Here is a 17,467-nt window from a genome sequence, read left to right as displayed (position 1 = left end):
TAATATAGGTTGATATGGGATTATGCTAACAAAAAAAAAATATTACTCGCTAATACAAGTTGTTATGTGATCCCTAAAATTACTCTAACAAAATCATGCTAATAAAGAAAAATAATACTAACTGATACAGAATCACGCTAATAAAGAACAATATTATGAGCTGATACAGGTTGTTACGCTATCTTTAAAATTATGCTAATATTCTTCCTCAAACTTAAGATGGTACTATAGGTGCCAACTTAAGTTTGAAAACTAGATCACGAATATACCTAAAAACTGGCGTACTAGATCAAGCAGTGAAATAGCAACTCAGAAGCTGATGTGATAGATTAGGAGTTGACATACCAGCTCAGAGGCTAACATGGTGGTAGATCAAGAGTTAACGTGGCAGCACAGAGTCTGATGTGGCAGAACACAAGATGTTATAGCATTCAGAAGCTGATGTAGCAGATTAGGAGTTAACAACTCAGATGCCGATATGGCAAAAAAAATGTGTCAAGCTAATGTGACAATATATAATTTAATATGACAGAACAGAAGCTGATATAGCAACTTAAAAATTGTTGTGGCAAATTAGAAAGCTAAGGCAACAAACTGATGTGTTTGGCAATACTGACGTAGCTAACTGATGCAGTAGACTAATACGTCCACTGACATGACCAACTAACATAGCAAACTTTTGTTTCTGTCGATGTGTCTGGCTGACATGATAGACTGGCGTGTCTGCCGTTGTGGCTGATTAACTTGTCTGATAATGTGGCAACGAAAAGACACATAGAAGATGACAGTTGCAGTAAGGACAGAGCTCAAAGAGAAGGCAACCAAAGGTCAACGATCCTCGTAAATAGAGGCACCATGGAAGAGGAGCAAGTGACCTCAAATTGGATGATGAAAGTGCCACAAACAACAAATTAGATATGAAGAAAAAGGGGCCGAGCAATAGTGAGAAAAGACAATCGAAGATCTGAATCTGAGAAGAAAAGTAGAGGAAACTAATCGGGTTCGGATTTTAAGCCTTTTTTTCAACCTCACGATCAGGTAGAGGAAAAGGGGGTGGAGACCCCTCTTCGATGAATCGTCGGTCCCTCTTCATCCACAGTCTCCTTTTTACCATCTAGATTAAAGAGAAAAAAAAAAAAGAATGGCTGTCTAGTGACTTGTCCAGCAACCCCATTGGGAGGAAAGCACAATGGCAAGGAATATCGTCCCTCTCCTTTTCCTTTTTACGCCCTTTTTTTTGTTATTTTTATTCTAATTTCCTACAAAATTCACCTTTGATATCAGATGTGAGATTTGTTATGGGCACAATGCGGATGATTAGAACACAATTCATTTAAAATAAACTAGAAAAATCCAGGCATATAATGAGATCTATAAGAAGCTATTGATAATCACTATAGCATTATCCTCCAGAAGATGAAAAAATCTAACATACGGATAAATCTTTCTTTCCTTCTCCTCCTTGATACCTATTCTCAATAAATAGGTACCCTAGAAACATAAAAGCCTGGATGCCATAGGATTTCACTACAAACAAATATACATGAGCAAAGGAGAAGCCTAGCCCAGTTAGTATAATACTAATAGATCCACATGACCTATTAACGAATCCAAACCTACCTTAATACTCACTACACCATATGACTACAATAATAAAACCTAAATTAACCATATAATTACAAATTAATTTTGAACTCCTTAAAAATTTATTCAACTGACAACTAAGTTGTTATAATGTAATAAAATCAATATTTACTCAATGGAAACCCACTTTTATAAAAAAATTCCAACATCCATCCCACTTGTATCTTACAAGAGAATGGGAATCAGTCAGGAGATTCTAAAGCAGGGGCAGTTCTAGCAAAGCCGTTGATCCCAAAGTCTCAAAGACTTTAGGATATATTTTCATTTATATTTGCAAAAATGAAGGCCATTGATCCTCAAATCTCAATGAATTTTATCATATACTGTTATTCATATGTTTTCTTCCTAAAAAAAAAGGAAAAAGGTTGCTAGTATTGTAAACATTTTGGATACTGATACCAAGTGTCCTTGGATCCTTTCTACTTGCCAACCTACGGCTTTCTTCTGGCATTTCAGTTCCATGAGAAGGGTGTTCCATATGTACTGTAACGGCACATGAAGACTGCAGTAGGACCATACAGATAAGCAAGAAAGGGTTGAAGCAACCAAGGATCTCTCTCACACACACAATCTTGCTGTTGTATTCTCCATTTTCCAATCATCTGCTGCTGATGGTGGAAATTTAATTTTCAAATCCAGCCATGCAAATGCTAGTTATTTAAATTTCTAAATCAAATGCTAAATGCGGTCATGCTCCAGCTGAAACTCAAAAAAACAAAGAACAATATTAACATTAATATTTAAAAACCTCTATGCTCTACATATCAATCTCCGTAGATAACTATGATCCAAATTTGTGACAAAAAATCAACATACTAATCTAAACAGCTGTTGTGTTAGGGGGAGGAATCCCCCTCTTCTTGTAATATTTTTTCTCTGCGTCTGCCAATCGATTTTGGAATATCCCCCACTCTTTTCGGCATCGCTCCCTCACCTGAAAATTGCCAGACAGCAAACAACACAATGAACCCATGTCACATAAATGAGGCATCCAAAAGGTCCACGAAGGGGAAGAAAATATGTGCTCTAGCAAAAAGGAAGTAAGAATTTATAGTTCCATACCCCTTCCCATGGTGCTTTTCCCTTCTCAGAAATGCCCTGTGATAACACCAAAAGAACAAATTTAAGCAGGAAGCATGTCATATATTCATTTTCCAGGAATCCTTTTTTGAAAAAAGAGGAGGGATGATCCTTGTCCTACCTGGTTCCCAAGTGAAGGAACCACTTGATGAACGATCCACTGAGAATCTACCACTCCAATTTTCTCATGAGCTGGCTGTAACATGAAATCAGGCAAACAGCTCAGCTAGGCTGAAAGCAATAGGAGTATAATATATATGTAGCTAAAAGAGTGGGATATTTATGAAAAATGCGACCAAGAAAACAGAGTTCATATTGCTTATACTTCAGAATGTGGGGTTCTTAAAGAGAACCAAGTGCATGGAGTTTGCATATAGTATCAAGTGTGTCATGACTGCTTAGTCTACAAGTCTAATTCATTGCCTACTAGTGGAACAGAAAAAGGGAGAAAACTAAGTACCTCCACACATTTTCTGAGAGCAAAATCGAGACCCCATCCATGGACCAAGTCATTCTGCAACAGTAAATAATAGCATTTAATTTATATATAGTAATAAAGATCACTATTGCATGGATCAATGGAGATGAACTTGCCTGAATCATATGCCATACACAACGCCATGCATCTCGGGAGAAGACAGTTGCCATAATCTCCACAAACCTGTAGATGGGATGACAGATGAGATTATAGTGGTTTGGAGTAAATCAGCACTGGTGATGTGGTATGGATGAGACAAGGAACCAGGGACACTTACGCAGCACACGGTGGAAGATGAGGGTCAGAACACCAGCCTGGTCTCTCCTCTGTTTCTCTGTTGCCAACATAACCGGCAATCAAATATTTATTCAGTAGGCTAAGATATATGTCCTAATTCAGTATCAAATATAAAGCTGAAAATAAAACCAAAAAAATTGACTCCTAACTCACTTGTGAACTTCACGGTCCCCTCTCCTCTTGGTCATTTGCCAGGTTAATCCTCTATTTGGTTCTAAACCAGGCTGTGAAATTTCCAAGCCATGTTTCTTTACCAGTTTAATGTACCTGGGATAAGAAGACAACTACTCCTGGTCATCAGAAGTTTCTGAAGGGTAGCATACATGCATCAAGAAGGCCAACACTTACTCTTCTGCATTAAAATGCTCTACTCCGAGGTCTTCATCCCAGATAAATATGTAGTCATATGGAGCCACAATATCAGGGTGCAAAAATCGTTTCGCATACCACCTTAAACCAGACATCAGCGTCAAATGTAATTAATTAGTCTCCAACCATATTGCAACAACCTTCACTAAACAGAGCATCATTCTTTCCTTACCATTTAGTCTGCTTCCTGGCACTCACATGAATAGCCCGTTTTGACCATTCAAATTCATCCCACTCACTTGTTCGGCCATCATAATGGAATAGTAAGATTGTAAAATTTTGAGAGAACTGAAATTTCATGATTATCATAAGTCAGGCAAGAACAAACTGAAAAGAGATGCTCTAATTTGGATATCAATGTCAGAATAATCCACCCAGATCAACAGGCCTAGCATTAACTGGTGACACAGTATCTATTTAGAAAGCAGAGAGTATAATCACAGCAGGTCTAAATCCCCAGAAGGCAAGAAAAATTGAGTCTAACCAGCTGGTTTCTGCAGCTTGGCAAATGTATATGGTCGAGAAACCACAATAAGTATCACATTAACATAGATGATGTCTCATTAAGTAGCCTATGTTAATGCTTGTGAGAAAAGATAAATGAGCATTATTGCAAGTGCTAGAAATTGTTATCCACCTCCTGATTCAACAAAGTTAGCATCATTAAGAATCATTCTTATGATCAACTCCCATTCCTATTTTAGATAATAAAATTTAAAAGAAAACTAAAATCAAGAAGCATCACGATCAGGTAGTTATATTAACTTGAGATCAACCATTAAGACACAGCCACTGAACAAGGAATTGCATACAGTTTCTTTGTGCAATACATTCTTCCGCATTTTCTTTCCTCAAAACAGCTAAAGATATCGCAGTATCACACCTAATGTTTAGAGTTGGAATGTTGACAGCATATGCAAGTAATCTTCTATTCTAAGAGACCTTTACTCTAGATGGTGCTTCACCAACCTTTTTGACTGCTGCATCAATATTTTTTTTCTGGTCATATCCAACTGTGAATGTTACAAGGTACTTCTGCTTCATGGTTAAGTCCTGCACATCACCAATCAAAACATATTAGTTAAATAACAAATAATGAGGTTAAGCGCCACACATGCAGAATAGCTTGAAAACCATTTACTTTTCAAGTTTCTGCATGCGGGCACAAAATTAAAGCCAAAATATAATCATCTAAAGGGTCATCACATGATGGTTTTCTAAATTAGCCAGAACTGATATGCAAGAAAAAGGTCGCAAGGAGGCGTTATGTAATTGCCAACTTATCATTGCCAACTTATCAGCATAAGAGTTTAAAATCCAACTATAGATCTCCAACCATATGTTGGAGTCTAGGAGATCATATTGGATTAAATATTGGATTAAGCTAGGTAAAGTTATTTATGTCGAAGGTCCATACCACAAAATCAGAAAAAATGGCATCCTAATCAGACCTACAATTTGAAGCTGAAGGTTCATTAACCAACAGCTAAAAAGAAACTATAAGAGAAAATATCCTTATTGTCATGCATATTTTCTATCAATTTAAGACAGAACAAGATCAGTTTGTCTCAATATACTGACTTCACAGAGCACATCTAATTCAATGCCTATACATTCTACTAATTTTGAAAACAATCTAATACAGCACTACATCATAATACCAATTACATGCATGATTGAATTAAAAGAAACAAAGAAACATATACTTATCAAAAGCTATAGCAGTAATGTTCTGGTATTGGTTCTTATTTAATAAAAATATGAAAACATAGTAACTGGATATTTTCCATGTGCATGAAAAACACATAGAAAACAGGATAGAAAAGTTCTGCTATGCTAATAATGATAAGTAAAAATCTAGTATTTACACACAAAAAAAGCATTCAATACATGTGCCTCTATAAAAATATTGAATAGGTAAATACTTTCATATCCTTCTAAAGACAACAAAAAACGATACCAGCCAAAGATTACCAATAAGACTGTATCCTGATTCGAATATTCCAAAAAGTTCATGTATTCTAAGACTTACCACATGATCGCAACATAAAATAAAAAATCAGTCCACATTCAAGGATAAAAAGGATAAAACAAATACATACGTCATCAGGATTGCCCCATAATCTGCGAAGATAAAAATCTGATTCTGATACAACAATGCCTGGTGGTAGTCTTTCTGCACCTCGAGGATTTGTCGGAACATAAATCTACAGAAGAAAAACAGAAAATTTGATGTCGTTATTAAAAGTACTATAGGCTAAAATAGTTAGTCAGTAATTAAAGTATGCTATAAGAAAAAGATCAAATGGTATGAGTAAAAAAAAAAAGGATGATCGAAAAGATGCAAACTGAAGGGGGTTAACATGAAAAAGTTATATAATTTGTTCTTGATTAGGTAAAGCAAATGAGTGTCAAATATCATGACATTCAGGTGATTACATTTCTGAACCTAATATGCTGATAAAATTCTCCAGTACTTATCAAACACACACTTCATGCAGTCGCAATTTACATCTGATCTCTTATTTCTACCATAGGCTCTCTGTATCTCAGTCATGTCTAATATTTTCTCAGTTTTCTTTTTCTCCATGACATGAACTAGCCGAGAAGACTCATGCAGAACTCCCATGTGTCTTACAATGACAAAAATTTCAAGATGAGATCCCTTTCTCTCATTGGATGTTTAATGAAGCATTGCAATATTACTGCTCACCAAAGTCAGTATCTGTTTATAGTCTCGAGATGGAAATTAACCACTTCATAGTCCAAGGTTTTAAAACTCAGTTTTGTTTTTAGTTTTGGTCCCCTGAGTAGAGTTTGGTTTGAACAGTTTCATTCCGAGTTTTTGGGTTTGGCCCAAAAAGATAGAAATAATTCTTAAAAATAAGAAAAATAAAGAAAATCAAGATAGGTTATTTTTCCATCATTTGATTGTGTTTTAAGTTGTCTAGGTTCATAACCTATGTAAGTTATATAGCTTAGGTACCTTCAAACTGAAACTAAACTATGTTGAATCTGTAGTAAATATATTACATGAATAGAATAATCTTTTAAGTAAAATATGAAATATCAGCCAATCAAGCATAAAATAACAAGTACACAGGAGTGTAAAATAAATTTCCTTATTCAATACCACATACTATTCCAAGAAGCCATTACCATCATCATCATGTGTGTAGGAGTTTTGATAGATATAAGGATAAACATGAGATGTCTCCTCACCAATCCAAGAAGTTATGAAATATTTTTTTATAATTATAAAAATATTATTTTTGTAAACTATATTGTATATTTGTTGCTTAGGATAATCTTTGTAAAGTAACAAGATCAAGTGTCATTAGAAGCCTTGGCCATCAAGAACTGTATTTATGTTAGAAGCAATTTTCGGTTCGATCTTGGCTGAAACGGATTGTTTTCAGCCAAAACTTCGCTTATACTCAACTTTGCCTTTTTGTCATATTCCAAAATATTCCGTAAGAACTGCTATATGTTCAGTTCGTCCCACATACCTGGAACTGTTACATAATACCCACTCATATTCTAATTTAAAAAAGTTTCAACATAGCTGGCGAATATGTAAAATATTTTAATTTAAAACTAATGTTTTGCAGGCAAAACTGCCCACTTCATTTATAGAATTATAGCATTCACAAGGATATGTTAGAGCTGACATGTAGTTTCATGTTAAAGAGAAATAAAAAGTCACATCTATATAATTTGTAAATATCATCATAAATTATTTGCTTAATTCTCGGATAATATAATAAGTTGCTTGAATATTGGGACCAAAATCTATTAAATATTTCGAATTGCCATTGAGCATACAAAAACTGTTATTGGATTCTGCTTGTTGAAATAGTATCCACTGAGTGATCTCCATGTTACACTTTCATTTTATTTACTTATAATATTGTTTTCATCTCATTTGGATCAACCAAGAGAAATACTTCAAAGACATCTAATTGATGCATGTACAAAAAAAGCAGACTGATCATACAATTCTATAAACTTGTTAGTATTACTTAGGTTTCACATGGATATCATGAACATTCAAATTTCCAAACAGCACTCAAGCAACAAACAAGTTCAGATATAACCCAATTTATGAATTGTGTTAATAACACTAGCAGTAGCAGTGTAGCACCATAATGAAAGGCTATTTTAGCATATAAATGTGGATGAGCAACTGGAGGCAACTGCACAACTACCGCAGTAATTAAAGTTAGTCAAAACAAAGAGCATATGTGGATTTAAATCAAGTTCATCATACAACTCTAGAATTCCTTTTTTAACTTTAAAAAGGTGACAAAGTTCACTGCTAACTGATACTACGTTGAGCTTGCACTGCACCACCTCTGGATAGGGTCAGGCTGAAACGCCTACAGCATGCTCAGCTAAAACAGATCAAGCCCTATACAAAATCTTGGCCTTCACTCAGAAAACATCCTCAGGCTCAAGGCATGGGTGAGGATGAGGTGACCGGTGGCAGAAGGTGGCAGCAGCGGAAGCAGTGCAACGTTCAGGCGGCATGGGGGTGGTGGAGCGAGATGCAGAGAGAGGAGCAACGCATACTATCAAAGGGTGCCCATATCTAGTTTGTACAATGTGCACCAGACAAACTAAACCCTGATAGCTATTGGCACCTATATCCTTGAACAGAATTAATGTCTTTAAATTTGTCTGGTTCAAATTATGGTTGTTTCATCACACTGTGGAGTACCTTGTTCTACCTATCTTGATTCAATATATAAGGTGTGCTTGAAGGCTATTTCCAGGGTCTGCTGAACCGACCTGTACCGGTCGGTTCAGCCCGAACCGGACCGGTACCGACTGGCACCGGTCCGGTTCCGGGGTATAAAACGGTTCCGACCCAATATATGGGTCGGAACCGTTCGGTTCGATGCTCGAACCGGTGCGAACAGAGCCGGTTCGCACCGGTATATGCTCGAACCGGTGAGAACCGCTCGGTTCGCACCGGTATGAGCTTGAACCGGTGCGAACCGAGCCGGTTCGCACCGATTCGGTGCTGGAAAGAAGTGCCAGCGCTGTGGCACTTTGCGCTGGCCAGAGGCACTTTGAAAGTGCCACAGTGGGGCACTTTGTGCGGCATGAAAGTGCCGGTGCGGCACTTCGAAAGTGCCGTGCTGGGGCTTATAGTGGCACTTTTCAAAGTGCCACAATGACTCAACGGTTGGCTATAAAAGCCGACCGAATGCTGAAGCCAAATCCATCAGCTTAGGTGAAGGAAAGGCAGAGAGAAAGGAGGAGGAAAAGAAGAGAAAGGCAAAGACAAAAGCATGAAAAAAATTAGAAAGGTCAGAGAGCGTCGTTTTTCTTGAAGAAAAATCCAGCAAAAACTAAATAAGGTAAAATTTCTTTCCCCTACATTGTTTTTTTTAATATTTCATTTAAATTGCTTAAAAAAATTAAGTCAAAAATTGCCAAAAAATAGAAAATGATTCAATGATTCCATTTCGTCTTGAATTTTTTATATGTTGTCGATATATGGACTACAATCTGCGGTTAAGGCTAAATGCATTCAGGAGGAAGTGGAGCTCAAGTATGCAGATCCCATCTATAGGACTTTTACAGATGATGATGATAATCCTATGCTCGACTGGCTTGCAGCCCAGCAGTACGAGTCCGGGCTTGATGAGCCAGGATCGCCTCGACGACCAGCCTGCATCATAGCCACCGAGGCTATGGTCGATCCACAGCAATGAGCTGAGCGCAACATTTCACGCACTCCTACAGCTGATATGACGTGGCTAGAGGGGAGCCAGTCACCGCATGACTGGTACGATGCTCCCGTTCAGAGAGATGATCCTCTCATGCGAGGATGAGGACGCTCTAGTACCCAGTCGACTCGATCAGGAGGGCGTCAATCCCAGCAAAGAAGAAAAGGAAAGAAAAGGGCCCCAATGGAGAGTGTCGAGGAGGAGACTTGGATCAGCAGCGGTGAAGGTTCTGGTGATGATGGATCTACTAGCCATGGAGGAAGTGGAGGATAGTATGGTACTACTTATGAGACACAGCCGGAGGGAGATTTTCGATACACTGGTGAGTCTCAGTTTACGCATGCTATACAAGATACGGACCACGGTAGGCCGTCTGATATAGGCCGGTCGGATACCATTGCATATCGAAGAAGAGCTCTTCAAGGTCGTTCAAGAGGCCAGGATGCAGCTGCAGATGACCTCCCATGTGGAGTCGGATCCATTGATGTATCAAGTTCCGAGTCTTCCTATTATCCGCGGCCTCAGCCAGCCTATGGATATGGTGCATCGGAGTCATCTTCCGGTGGTTACTACCCTGTGCCGCCCGGAGGGTCTTACAGGTTGGATTTTGGCGCCGACATATTCAGATGGGCCCATTATCAAGACACCTCTCAGAGCCAGAGCTTCAGCTAGAGATTCGAGAGTTCTTATGACTCGACGCGCATTCCTCGAGGATTGAGCATACAAAACTACAATGCCGCTTGGTTAGAGGGATGGGTTGATCTGCCTCCATATTATGCTGATAATCCAGATATTGACGAGAAACATCGCCACTCGACCCGATTTTAGATATCCGAGAGTACTTTAAATATATGTAATTGATTGTATCTTAATTTAAAAATATTTTATGTTCTTCATCTCATTATTTGAATTATTTGGAAGTAATAATTTGCATCATCTAGTTTTAACCTTAAACCTAAACATAAAAACATCAAAAAAAATCCAAAAGTGAAAGAACTCCAAAAAAAAAATGACGATGGGGTCGAAACCAGACCGAATGTGCCCTATCGGTACGGTATCGGTTCGACTCGGTTCAGCTCGGTTCGGCACCGGTACCGTTACCGGAGCCGACCGGTACGTCGGTACCATCGGTACCGCGAACCTTGGCTATTCCAGTCTTGTATATAGTATTGGAATGCAACCATATAAAAATAGAAATTAAGACAACATTAGCCTTAAGATTCTGCAACAGCAGCACAAAAGTAGAATGAAAGACCTTAAACTAAATTGTAAAGTTGATATAGTATTGGTATTTGGTAGCATAGGAATACCTTTAAAGTATCATTGAAATCCTTTGAATTGTTTCTGTTCTGATTTCTTGCAGATGTCAAAGCTTGGTTCAAGAATGCTTGAGTCGCAAGACCTGAGTTCCTGTCTTCAATGTATGAAATAATGCTAGAAGGAAAGTGGAGCTGCCAAATTCAAGCAGTAAATATATTAGTTAGTTGCATAATTTAGACATACACAAATTTAGAGAGGGAGAGAGAGAGGAACAAGTTATTGCACCTTTGTTATGCTTACTGTAGGAAAGGAAATTCCAATGAAAAAGCCAAGAACAACTCCTACAATCGTTGTTATAATGAGCCTCATAGTCTCATTTGGTTTCCTGAAAAGTCCACTGCAAGCCCTAATATATTTGAGAAAACAGCATACAAGAAAAAGAAGGAGATGATACACAAACATTGTAACTTTCAGTTCACAGCAACAAATAAACCTGCGGCTGGTGCTTCCAAGTTTTGCCATGCTTTCCCAACTTTAAAAACACAAAGACAGACAGATTCTTGCAACTGGAAGCTGCTCCACATTGTTCAAGAGGTTCATAATTGCTAGTTCTTTAAAAAGAGAGCACAACCTTCATTGCAGCACAAAATCAACAACCCGCAGGATCTGGAACATTTTATTATGAAATAAAGTTCAAAAGAAGTGTTATGATATAAAATTGTTCTAGCTCAAGAACACAAAAGTTTCACAACCAAGCATCATAAGCAGCAAGTCACTAGACAAAACTGAGCCAATTAAAGAACAAGAGTGCAGTTTAAGTAAACATCCTGTAGTTGCACACTTCCAATAACATATCAATCATGTTTTAGTTGAGAAGAAAACATAAAAATATAAAAAAGAAATTATGTTTCTGTTTTATTATTGTGTTGAAAAGACAATTTTTGGGAAAGAAACCATTGACAACAGGTAAATATCATTAAAAGATATCAATGGCCTAAGAAAATGTTCTAAACCACATTGAAAATGGCATCATCTTCTCTAAAGTGTTCGTGTCAAAGCAGAAACCATTTTTTGTACATTTTAGAAGACTGCTAGAAAAGTAGGCTGCTTAATATTCAAAACATGATCCACCAACAGATACACCTAAAAAATGAATAAAAACATCAGAGAAGAAAGAACCATTTGCTTCTAATGGACAATTTCAGGATTTGTATATGTTGCTCAGCCAATAAATTGATAAAAACAAAAGCAAGAGCCAAAAAAATGAGTTTAGATTATATTGGTCATGAATTATTGTTTCAGTTGCACATTGCCTGAGAACTCAAACATTTTGAGTTTTTTTTGGCCAGTATTCTTGTCATTTGTTAACTCTAAACAAAGAAAAAAACAGGAACATTATCATCTCTTGGACAATGGCTGATGTGCAGAACATATGATCAGCAAAACTGATGAATAATATGAAAAAGTGACCTGTATTTGACAATTGCACTCCAATCTAATTACAACAGAAGCCATGTAAATAAAAAAAAGGTGCACATATTGATCAGAAGTCATCTAATTACATATCCAATTTAAAATGTCCCAACATATTAGCTCTCATGCTCAAATTTAAAACAGAAGCAAAGTTGGTTCAAGGTGCAATCCACCACGTTAGGCTACGAACTAGTTATTTAGTCCTGGAGGAGATCTGAGCTTAGCTTTAACATATACTACTGCTAAGAGATAATGTCAAGCTCCAGATTGCATTAATTTTGTCACATACAAGTCCATGCATTTAAGGTAGCTAACTATTTTATGAAATGGCGCTATGATGGAAAGAATTTAGGTCTAAATGTGTGCAACATCAGCTATAAGAAAACATAATGATGAAAGTTTAACCATCTGTAGCTGTGAATGTTTTCTACTCGCTGATTCTTGCTTCTCGCTTATCTATTCTGATCAAAATCTATGATTGATGCTCCCTGGCTAGTCTCTTCTCCCTCCATGTGGTCAAAAGCCTAATGCTTCCTACGTGGTGCGAAACACACAGAAGGAGAAAGTATTCAACATTCCAAGCATAGATCTAAGACTTCAAAAAGGTTTCAAAGAAGAGGATTTGTTTAAGAAGTTGAAGGCTGAATATACTGCAAAAAATAATGTAACTTTGACCAAACTGCTTTAATCAAATTCCCAATCGAAAACAGGATTTTCAACTCTCTCTCAAAGAAAAAGCTTTAGTGAAAATATTGCATATATCCAGACCATTGAAAACTTAAAAACATGATGATACCTTCAAGTCCCTAAAACAATCATAACTGACGTCAGTCTCTTCAAATACCTAGTGAGCATGTTTGGTGCAACTTTGGTCAAGATTTATGATATATCCTGATGGATTATAAAAGAATGAGATTTCTTGCAGTAATCTGCGTGCGCCAAATTCTTTGAGGTTGATCACTCATGAATCACTAACAATACTTCCCACATCCAATTTAGTTATTCATTTCTAACATTTCAATGTCACATAGTCATCATGCCTTACAAACCAAATGCTACTAGTCCATGTCATCTTAGACCAGACCTTCACAAAAAGGAAGCACTTGTTCCTAAACAAATAATAATGAACAGACTAAGATTGAGTTTGAGAAATAGCATAAGAGAAACAAGCATCGATGATTTGTTTGTCTAAATTTAAAAAGAAAGAATTCAAAAATTCAAATATGGCATCTTTTGGAGGGTTACAAATATGATAATTATATAGGGAATACAGGTACCCAAATAACAACAATTGAGGCTTTGAAACTCACAAATTTTTCCTTAGATTTTCTTTTATGGAAATTTATATTACTATGATGATGCTTGATTCTATAACTGAAGGCCCTGTGTATTTATCTCTTCTTCATAGGTAGCTTTAAGAGGGGGGAAAAGCGGCACCATAATTCCAGATTTGAAATATCTATTGCATTCCCTTTCAAACCCCTCTATCTCCCATGAACTTCCTCATATTTGGTACCAGGTTGGCCTAATTAACGATGTAAGCCTATGCCATTGTACTCTTTACTTTCTTTATTCACTCCATTAGTCTCCACTTCCTCATAAAAAAATGCACAATTAAAATGATATTCAAGCTAATGTGCCACATGATATGATGACCTTACTGATTCCTAATAATGTATTAGATTGTGAATTTCTACCATGAAACAGATATTTTGGTCCTTATCTGATTGCTTATAGCATTTTACTCATCCATCCATCTGAATACAAATATTGTTCTTATTCTGCATTCCAGTCCTACGACATGTTGCTGGTAAGTTTATAACCATAACAAGATCCTTCGCTACCATTTCATTTTATAGCACACCCTTTTTAACTTCTCCAATTTAACCATTTAAATGTTCTTCCATCAATTTCATATTCCATTTCTAGCACCATCCTTTATAGGAATAAGCTATATCTGAACTCCATGGTTTTTTGTTTTCTTGTTCTCCTTCGGATTGCATCTAGTAATTAATGTCGCACACTCAACAAAGACGCTTTTCTTCTAACGTTAATGCCACTACATTGCATGTGTTTTGAATTTTCACAATGTAAAGCTCACAATTTTCTAGAATTCACTTATCAAGATATAGTTCAGAATCCAACTGTTCGGACAGTTGTCAATTTTACCATCCATTATCATTTTATCAGAGCGAGATAATAAATACATAAGCTTAAAGGCTTCATGAAAAAGAAGGACCTCGAAATGATATGATGAATACCCTACACCTTTAACAAGATGCCAGAGCCACTTCAAAAGATAAGAGAAACTAGAATCACTTGCCCTCCTCACACTGAAACATCAGTCACCTTTCCTTAGCAAACCACCATTATAATACAAAATTGTAGTGTTTGTTATCAGATCCTTTTCCCCTTAAGACTGAAAGAGCTTTTGAATTATTCCAACACAGTTAAATCAGGAACGTTCTAGAAAGAGAATACAGTTCACTCAACATAAGAAATGGGAACTCTTCTCAACATAATGGAACTCTTCTCGAACCATGCATAACATCACCAGCTCCAACCATGCATAACATCACCACTCAACATAATGGAACTCTTCTCGAACTAAAGCTAGAAAATAAGTTCTCATTCTACGAACCAAATTTTAAATCCTTCTAAAGCACCTTTTTCTTTTACCAAAACCATTGACCAGGAGACCTCAACATACAGGGTTGCACAGCTGGAAGGGTGAGCCGGGAAAAGGAAATGTGTTAGTAAAGGCCACAAACAGTCCCAATTTACATCATCATGAAATTCCTAGCTCACCTCCTCCTGAATCCTAATTATAAACTCAGAAGCCACAAGGAACATATAAGATATCATTTCCCTGATAATGGAGCTGCTCTTATAAGAGTGCACGCTCTCTAACACAAAATATCAAGCACTTGCTCATCATGAATATCCCCCTCCTCCAAATGACACCTAATATTATATATATAACTAGTAGAAGAAAATTATGTGCATTACGCGCATACAAGAAAAAAACCAAGACATATCTCTATCAATGATAAAATATAAACATCTTTGGGCTATGAAAATACCCCATTACATATCTCGTATGACATCATGAAATACTGCACAAACTGGGGAAGGAAGCTGATGTGCAGGAGCTGCAGTGCTTCACACCTTATTATCATGATACGCCCTAACAAACTAAGGCTCAACCCACATGCACATAAAACAACTTATCTACAGGAGAAGTAATTAAAATAAATTGCTATAATGCGCAGAATACCAGACCTAGTCCCAATGCAAGATACATGATTACTAAATAATCACAATTCTTCATAATTCTGTCAGGATGAAGTTTTTTTTTCTCTATTCTATCCAGATAGAGTCAAAAACCATTGATACGTTATAAACAGGCAGCTCATAAGAAGGTTTCGCATGATGATGTTGTTACCCAAGGGGCACCTCCAGTAAATTTGAAAGCCACATTCAACTGCATACATGTCTTTTCTTCAGACATATGGCAATCACCAATTATAAGTAGCCTAACCCCGTGCTTTGCTTTTAAAAACTGCCTCAAACAAGTTTGCTATGAAAAAACCAGGACTTTTGTCCCTTTGGTCATCAACAGAAAATCCTAAGCTCTTACACTGCTCCACCAGCAACAGAATCAAGCCCTATGCCTTCAAGCAATGTCAAGCCTAACTTAAGCGTGTTGTCCAACGAGTTTTAGAATTCAGCAAACACTAAATTTTCCATGAAACAGAATGCACTGGCAGATCCAAGTCTAGTCAGCCACCCTCCTCAGTGCCATAGTTTTAGTTTACATTAAGTTGCATCTCAAACTACTCAATCTCCAAGACAATTTAACAAGTAAAATGGATCCTCCTTTTTTTCAAGTCCTTACAGATGGAAGTGTTGATAGGACCTCCACAATATCCACTGCAACTGGGCACAAATCCTTTCTCTTCATGCACAGGGGAACAAAAAGGGCAAGTACGCCATACTTGTCCACAAGGAAAACCTCTTTTATCCCCAAAAACATAACTTTCTTGGAAGAAAACAAATCCCTCAAGCAATCAATCAATATAATTCTAAACAATACCCTTTCCTGTAGCATGAAATCAAATCATCTCGAGCCCCAAAAAACAAATATGAGAGAGGGGAAAAATACAGGAATAAAGAAATTGACCTGATAGATCAAATAACAAATAAAATCGACTCCAAAGAACATAAATAAACGTGTATATATTTTTTAACAAAATGAACATAAAGATTTCTTTTTCTTTTTTTTTTGATAAGACTTAGTAAGCAAATCTCGCCTCAAACTTCATAAAAACAAGCAGAATCACTCAAATCAAGAAGAAACACCCCTTAAAAACTCACCTCGATGAGATCAGAAACAGTGGATCTCCCGAGATAGAAGCCCTAGAACCGATCAAGGACCTCCAAAGAACCAGTGGACTGGGACTCCTCAAAGACTCCCCTTCTCTCTAATTCTCCTCCTCTATTTATCCAGGAAGATTTCGGGTGGAGTTTGGGCTCCGGCGGCCGCTCCGAACTCGTGACCGGATTTTTTGGGGAACCAAAAGAAGAAGGGAGGCGAAGAAGAGGAGGCGGTGATAGTGGGTGGAGAATGGAAACCACCTTAAAACCGAAAAATATAAAAAAGCCGAAGAATAATAACGGGGTAAAAAGGACAAGATTCGTGGCCGACTATTCAAAATCGCTCGCCGATTCCGAGTCCGGCTCGCGTGGAATTCGCGATTGTTTCCTCGCCATCCTCGCCATTTCATCGCGAGCATATTTTAAAACGAGATAACGCAGAGCTAATTCTCCCCTGCCACCGAAAGCACAGATGTTGGTGATTGATTGGCTCTAATCTGGCCAAAATCTCCTCCTTTCTACCAATATCCTTCTGCCACTTAAGTCGGCAAATTCTTCGGCGATTTATACCAAGTGATCCCTAATAAAAATAGAAGGACAATTCTCACGAAACCGAGCGAAACGGCGATAGACTGTATTTTCCCATCATGACCCACCCTTTGCGCCAATTATTTGATGCCACGATGGTTAGGAATTGTTGTGGTAGAAAAAATTATTAGGTGGATCATAACCACAAATAAATCCATCTAAT

General features: G+C 37.3%; 1 protein-coding gene across 4 annotated transcripts; it reads right to left on the bottom strand.

Moving 5' to 3' along the window:
• Positions 1-2,344: 2,344 nt before the first annotated feature.
• On the bottom strand, positions 2,345-16,979 carry LOC103717560. Of its 4 annotated transcripts, none has more exons than XM_039133850.1 (16): positions 16,717-16,977; positions 12,745-12,873; positions 11,360-11,532; positions 11,152-11,272; positions 10,917-11,057; positions 5,971-6,075; positions 4,838-4,921; positions 4,041-4,156; positions 3,848-3,949; positions 3,653-3,766; positions 3,480-3,536; positions 3,319-3,385; positions 3,185-3,238; positions 2,846-2,920; positions 2,707-2,742; positions 2,345-2,578 (listed from the first exon to the last, which is right to left on the bottom strand). In XM_039133850.1, exons 3-16 carry the CDS (start codon positions 11,386-11,388, stop codon positions 2,465-2,467), a joined length of 1,215 nt encoding a protein of 404 aa, XP_038989778.1. In that variant the 5' UTR covers positions 11,389-11,532; positions 12,745-12,873; positions 16,717-16,977; the 3' UTR covers positions 2,345-2,464. The 4 variants fall into 4 exon arrangements, with proteins under 4 accessions (XP_038989778.1, XP_038989779.1, XP_008804220.1 ...); XM_039133851.1 differs by having other exon boundaries at positions 11,152-11,263; positions 16,717-16,976; XM_008805998.4 differs by lacking the exon at positions 12,745-12,873 and having other exon boundaries at positions 16,717-16,979.
• Between the last annotated feature and the right edge of the window lie 488 nt (positions 16,980-17,467).

Source organism: Phoenix dactylifera, chromosome 14, assembly GCF_009389715.1.
Source record: "Phoenix dactylifera cultivar Barhee BC4 chromosome 14, palm_55x_up_171113_PBpolish2nd_filt_p, whole genome shotgun sequence".
Taxonomy (NCBI): Eukaryota; Viridiplantae; Streptophyta; class Magnoliopsida; order Arecales; family Arecaceae; genus Phoenix; species Phoenix dactylifera.
Note: the sequence above shows the minus strand (reverse complement) of the source record. Positions and strands in the feature narration are given on the sequence as shown.

What these genes read in the sequence shown, in the direction of transcription:
- LOC103717560 (XM_008805998.4), bottom strand. Translation starts at nt 11,388, where the DNA reads ATGGCAAAACTTGGAAGCACCAGCCGCAG. An exon ending in CTACAGTAAGCATAACAAAG is followed by an intron (nt 11,058 to 11,151) that starts GTGCAATAACTT and finishes TGAATTTGGCAG; the next exon opens with CTCCACTTTCCTTCTAGCAT. An exon ending in GAAAAGCACCATGGGAAGGG is followed by an intron (nt 2,579 to 2,706) that starts GTATGGAACTAT and finishes GGCAATTTTCAG; the next exon opens with GTGAGGGAGCGATGCCGAAA.